A 6,488-nucleotide genomic window follows, 5' to 3' on the forward strand; every position below is an offset into this window, starting at 1 on the left:
GTCGTCTTCACAAGGCAAACTCAAGTAGCTAAATGAACTAGATGTCCTACACTAAGTTAAGGTTATTCCAAAACTTGTGGATAACTCCCTCCCAAGAAATGGAGTTGCTCCACCTATTTCTAGGAAGAACTACGGTAACCAGGAAGGCAATCCTAGCAGCGGATATGAACAAGTAAACTGAAGGTAAAATGTGACAAATATAAAAGACACAAAGAAAAGGTCATGTGATGAGTTTATTTCTTTTAGGTTCCTGTGATAAGTCATGTGTTTATATTCTGAACAACATCAACGAAAGAAACGAGGTTTCGAAATTGAAAGATGGTAATACTGTATCTTGATGAACTGCCTCAAGAAAGTACAATTTATCAGGGAAATAGACCCAAGAATGAGTTACTTACCTGTAAAGGATGCACAAGCTCTCAAAAGCCATCTCTCTATCCATATCCGTTGACCTATTTATCTATGCTAAAGTGAATACTGTTTGATTAAATTTTTCAAATAATCTCCGACTTGGATTGCTCAAATTGATGGAGAGTAATCGGGGTTTAAAAACGTCCACTGCTTTTCTTTTGTTTTTAATTTTGTACTTTATTCAGTTATATGACCAAACTGACTGTACATCTGGTGTAGAAAATAGGCCCCCAATATGAGGCCTTCCCATGGTTGGGTCTGTGATGCCATCTTCTAACCCATGCACAGAGGAGTCCTTCCTACAAAAACACTCGGAAGAAAAAATGCGTAAGTAAAACGATCTCTGAAGAAAAATCGTTGAAGTAAAACACTCTTCCAGAGGAACACTTAATTAAGCCACAAATAAGAAACAAGAGTAGAATAAATTATGACTACAGCTAATTTGATTGGCTTTTTTCCCTGCAAGAAGAACCGCTTTCGGTTATTAATTTCATTTACTATATCTGAATTAGCAGTTCCCTTATCCACAACAAGGGTTTGGGAAAAGCCAAAATTTGGTATCCGCATATCGAGTATGAAAGCATGAAGAGCAAACAGCAACTGGAAATTTATTTAAAAGTTCATACTCATTTAGGCACTTTAATATTTATTCACACCATACCATTATCATGTGTCAGACAAGAAATGCTGTTATCCTACCATATACCACTCCACCTATGCAGTCCTTACCAGAATAAAAATATCGATACACACAAGTAAGAAATGAATTGACGACACTTCTGGGGAAGTGAACCCTAGAACAAAACATATTATACCAGAACCAGATAAGTTTAGTTCCTAATGCCTCCCACACCCGCAAAACATAGATGGGTAAATAATCATAAGGCTTGCCGTCCTCAAGTTCAATCATTTTAAAATAAAATAAATGCCAGCGCAGACATTAATATACACAGTTAAAGCCAAGAAAGGAACATAGTACTAAATACAAGATTCAACGCAAACATTGAATCAAATTACCTTCTCTTCTCAGAGTGACTTTGGCACAGTATCCTTAATGTCGATGAGTTAACCAAATCTATGAAGGATCTTCCTAGTAATTGTTATCATCTTTATAATCCATAACGTGGCATTCCCTAGCCAAATTGCTTTCTTGCCTATCCATTTCTGGAAAGGTTTGAGATGATCAGAGATTCATACACTATAAGAACCAAGTATTCTGGTATAGACATTTATAAGCGGTGCTAAATGCGGCAACAGAGGAAGTCAAAAAGAACAAAAATGATCAGTCCAAATTCAGGCTCCAAGGTTCAAGAACTGCAATTCCTGCTTTACTATTCTGTTTACAGGAGATAATGAGATTTTATTCTATTCTTAGAATTATGGGTGGCTAAAAGCTGCGTAGACTTATGATTTACTCTTCACTTATTTTCTTTCTATTTTCTCTGAAAACTACTCGTCGGTTACCTTAGATGACAATAAGGATTTGGTATCTTTCGCTATCATGTATGCGCTTAAGTTGATGTGCACAAAAATCAGACAATAGAATCTTGACGTCAATCATAATTTTGATTTAGATATATATGCTGAACACAAGAATCTTCATTTATTCCCACATAAAACAAGATACAGTTACAGCATATGCTGCCAACAAAAGGTTCATCGACTGACGGATACTACTAGAAATGTTTGGATTTAAATAATTAGTACTCACTTGGGCCAGCGAATGACAGGGGATGGTTCGAATGGTTGTCTGGTGGCTGATCTGCTTGAACTGCCATAAATCAACTCACTCTGGGATATATCGGGTGGAGGAGAAACTGGTACGGAATAGCATTCTCTAACGCCCGACAGTGGTGGGGAGATCGGATTTGGTAGCCACGGATCGTTCTCATACAAACCAGCACAGATAGGACTAAATGTCCAACCAGTTAAGCAACTACCAGGTTGAACACCTCGCTGAAAATGGTTCCCAGGAGGGACTTGGTTGTCCACTACAAACTTTGATGTCATATTCTTGGAATTTTGCCCTATTGGTGAAAGCCAGCTCGACGAACCCCCTACAAAACCAAGGCCATCCTGAACAAGTGGTGAGGTGCCCCACATCTGCCATGTTCCACTGTTCGATTCATTCAGAGGCGAGGAGTTCCGTTCCGGGGTCTTCGGGCTGCAGGGGAATGAGTTTGTAAGCCTCACTTCTATGCCGTGTAACCGCGACATAGGAGGCTCTATTGGAGAGGGCTTACTAACTTCCATGGATGTAATTACATGCTTTAAAGGCATGGAATTTTGGGGCAGACTGTTTCTCATGAACCCTGTGCCAAGGTCATATGAAAAATGATCAAGCGATTCTGAGACTGGACCAAGTAAAGCTGCTGGATCAGGAACATAACAAGGGTCTTCGAAAATTTCGCTCTCCTCTTGAGCCAAACTGTAAGGTGGTTCTCCAGCAACAGGAAAAATTGGTTTAGCTGCTAAAGAAGAATAAGAATTGCTACTTTTAGAACCATTTGGGGATAAAGACACGTGTGAAGGCAATGCTAGGTTTGAACCAAGCTGATTCTCGAAAGAATGCATTTGCAGCGACTGACGATGAAAGTTCGGCCTTTGACCTTCTATTTGGGGGCTCATATTAGGCATGCCTGGAGAACGAGTGAATAACTGTTGCCATGACTTTTTCACGGTTTGTGACTGCATCTCTGAACCACCCTGAAAAAGTAACAGTCAAAAATATACAGAAGAGAGATGAGAAATATTTTCAGAAAATTTATTTTTTGAGGAATACAACAACTATTTGATAAAGCTCATTATCCCTCACAATGCGTACCCACAACCATCTATGCGCCAAATTCGCTGGTCAACGAGTGAACTATTAAATTAAGGAACAACCTGATACTGGGGGGAATAATCTCAACCTTCCAGACCAGAGATTTGGAGAATATAGCAGCTCAGAATTTCTTGTCAACAATTGGAAGGAAAAAGGTCTAGCGGTGACTAGATGCGGAGATGTTTTCAGCCTACAACAACGAAAACAAATAAAATTTTAATAAAGTAATAACGACTTACAGGTCGATGAGAACTGGCTCCAATGGCATTATTATCTCCATTTGAGTTGACTATTACAGGTGCATGTGTACTGCTGCTCATATCTCTCTGGTTCGCAGAGCCTTGGGCATGATCCACAAAACCATTAAGCTTGTTTGCTTTTGAAATATTTGTTGCAGAAGTTTGGTTCATACGAGTGCCCTTTCCAAAAAAACTAGTGCCATTTAAAGCTTTAGAAGAAGAAATTAGGGATCCCCTTACACGCTCCAGGTATCTAGTACCAGTTCCCTTGGTGACGTTTGCAGTTGATACTTTTATACCATGCCTCGATTCGGAGATCTGAGTGGTGGCGGCTTTCTGCTGATCCCGCCTCTCAATTTCACTCCTCTTGTCAAGCTCACGTTTCCTATCCATTTCCTTGCCAGCTCTGCGGTCAATCTCCTCGCAGTCAGAGCTACTCTTACTAGACCCTTTATCTTTATCCTTCCTTCTTTCTTGACGCTTCTTTTCTGCTTCTCTCTTACTATCTTTTTCCTTGCCATTAGCTGAGCCTCTAACCTGCAGTTTTTCTGCCTCCATTTCTTCATCCCTCAGTCTCCTCCTTTCTTCCACTAATTTTGCAACATCCTCTCGTTGCTTCCGTTCTTCCTCCTCTAAAAGCTCCCTCTCTAACCTAGCATGTCTCTTTTCTTCAGCTTTCCTACGAGCTTTCTCAACTTTACTCTCATACATATTAACTCCATTTCCCCCCTTTTTAGACATCCCCATATGCTCTGCATCTGATGAACCATCTTCACTTGAGGATACTTTAAAAAATTTCCTCCACAACCACCTTACACTAAAAAAGAAAGAGAACAAAACCTTGACGAAAAAAACAACAACGACCGAGTATGATTTGTCTGCAAAACAAAGATCTTTACCACTGTATAGCTTACCACCATTCTTTACCCAGATACTATTCTCGGTGAAAGACCCAGGAACCCAGTTCCCATTGTCTAACCAATCATTACTACAAATCCAACCATGCTCTGACCAAACCTTTTCATTCCATATTTTGCCACTCTTACCCACCAAATCCCCCACAAACCCAGACTTCTTAGCATCCAAGTCAGCAGAGCCAGGAATATCAAGAACTGGTCTTTTGGATATATGACCACAGTATGAACACATAAACTTTCCCCCTCCACCTGGGTTCTGATCACGATATGCAGTCAAACAATTCCTGCATCGTCTCACTGCCATCTTCCTTAGCTTCTGTAACTCTATAGCTTGAACCCTCTTTCTCTCTCTGAGCCAAGCACTCCTGCGTATCCTCCAGGATGATAGCTTTGGCATTAAAACCTCATACCAGAAAAGAGTAACTAATAATACCATTAGACAAGCTAGTCTAGGAGACGTAATCTCAAACCTAAAACCAGGTGGCAACAACTGAGAAAGTGCCCAAAGACCAACGAGGGGAATTATTAACCATGGAAGCATTATAGCAACCCTCCTAGAACATTTCTGAATGACACAAAGGATGCACATTATCCCTCACTTTTTACCCTAAAACAATATATATGCAACTCAACAGAAAGCCCCAAATTCCAAGAACCTCAAACCTCAACCTTGTTTTTTTCCTTTCTACCTGTTTTATCCAAATAACAAGTTTCATCAAACCCCTAAATTCAAGAGATTATGGAAGAGATAATTCCAAAAAAAACCTAAATCTAAGAGTACTGGGATTTTCCAAATCAATAAACAAATTCAATGAATACTAATAAATAGAGAGAGAGAGATTATAAATAAATTAATGGGTACTTACCAAATTGCCGTCCAAGAGGATTGTAGAGACGATAAAAACCCTAATGGAAGTCTTTCCAAGGTTTTCATTCCAACAAATTATTCTTTCTTTTTATTACAAAATTGTTTCTCTTTTTATTATTAGTTCGTTAAATTTCCATATGCAACGATAAATAAACAAGAGGAGAAGATGATAAGAAAGAGAGAAAGGGGAATTGATTGGGAACTGTTTGGATTCATTTTATCAGTCCTAACCTAAATGAGACTCTCAACGATTTATGACTCACCAAACTCATTGACCCACCTTAGGGATGCCACGAGTCTCTTTTTTTTTTTTCCTATTTAATATATCAATTACTTTTAGATTTTAATCTCTTTTTTTTTCGTGTGAAGAGGTTGCTTGGCTTCAAATGGTTTGTCAAAGTCGTGGTCTAGTCTAGTGAGTGTTGGTTCTCACAGCAAGCAGTCATAACAGAAATATGAGCTCAACTTATAACAAGCGGTCAGATGTATTTATCCTTGTTAAAACATTTTTCATCTCAGCTTAAAGGTGTTTAAAGGTGCATTTTAAAGGTAATCAATTTAACGCTACACTCTCTCATGCCTTTGTCTGGCGATTTAGGAAATCCTGGTCCTTCTGTTTTGCAACCTTCTGATTCTCGTCTTATTATCAATCGGCCTCCTCCTCTTGGTTCTGATTCTCTGATGGAAGATAATTCTTCCACCCCTCTATCTTTTAAAGATTCTCTTATGGGGTACCCATGATTGGTCTTTACTTGATGATGATGGTTTCCTTGATCACTTGGATGATCATTTTTCCTCCTTAGCCGTTTCTGATTCTCCATTTTCTTATGTTTCTTCTATTGCTTCTCTGACCTCTATTCCTTCTCTTTCCATTTCCTCTGCTTTTCGTCGCAGAGTCCGTGAGCCGTACAAGCGATCGTTGATTGGAAAACTTTTTGAAAAGCGAGTGGGGTTCTCTTTTCTTAAGGAAAAGGTTTCTCAGCTTTGGTGTTTAACTGGTCATTTCCAAATCCTGGATTTGGGTTTTGATTATTATCTCTTTCGTTTCACTGATATTCTGGATTTCAAAAAAGTTCTTTTTATGGTCCTTGCTTATTTTAGGTCACTTTTTATCTCTTCTACGTTGGAAGCCGGACATTAAACCTTCTTCTGCTCGTATTAGTCATGCTGTGTTATGGGCTCGTTTTCCTGAATTGCCAATTGAATATTTTGATTATGAATTTTTATTT

General features: G+C 39.0%; 1 protein-coding gene across 3 annotated transcripts; it reads right to left on the minus strand.

The window, feature by feature from the left end:
• Positions 1 to 204: 204 nt before the first annotated feature.
• On the minus strand, positions 205 to 5,482 carry LOC113289859 (stress response protein nst1-like). 3 transcript variants are annotated; one of them, XR_003331163.1, is made up of 5 exons: positions 5,258 to 5,481; positions 3,475 to 5,080; positions 2,123 to 3,117; positions 1,429 to 1,575; positions 205 to 710 (listed from the first exon to the last, which is right to left on the minus strand). XR_003331163.1 is itself a non-coding variant. In XM_026539285.1 (4 exons), the coding sequence occupies exons 1-4, from the start codon at positions 5,323 to 5,325 to the stop codon at positions 593 to 595; spliced, it is 2,463 nt and encodes an 820-aa protein (XP_026395070.1). In that variant the 5' UTR covers positions 5,326 to 5,482; the 3' UTR covers positions 205 to 592. The 3 variants fall into 3 exon arrangements, 2 of the variants coding, with proteins under 2 accessions (XP_026395070.1, XP_026395069.1); XM_026539285.1 differs by lacking the exon at positions 1,429 to 1,575 and having other exon boundaries at positions 3,475 to 4,756; positions 5,258 to 5,482; XM_026539284.1 differs by lacking the exon at positions 1,429 to 1,575 and having other exon boundaries at positions 5,258 to 5,479.
• Between the last annotated feature and the right edge of the window lie 1,006 nt (positions 5,483 to 6,488).

Source organism: Papaver somniferum, chromosome 6 (genome assembly GCF_003573695.1).
Source record: "Papaver somniferum cultivar HN1 chromosome 6, ASM357369v1, whole genome shotgun sequence".
Taxonomy (NCBI): domain Eukaryota; kingdom Viridiplantae; phylum Streptophyta; class Magnoliopsida; order Ranunculales; family Papaveraceae; genus Papaver; species Papaver somniferum.

Coding starts and splice junctions, on each gene's coding strand:
- LOC113289859 (XM_026539284.1), bottom strand. CDS start 4,980: ATGTGCATCCTTTGTGTCATTCAGAAATGTTCTAGGAGGGTTGCTATA. Junction 3,118..3,474: donor GAGCCAGTTCTCATCGACCT/GTAAGTCGTTAT, acceptor TTACTTTTTCAG/GGTGGTTCAGAGATGCAGTC. Junction 711..2,122: donor CCTGTCATTCGCTGGCCCAA/GTGAGTACTAAT, acceptor GTGTTTTTGTAG/GAAGGACTCCTCTGTGCATG.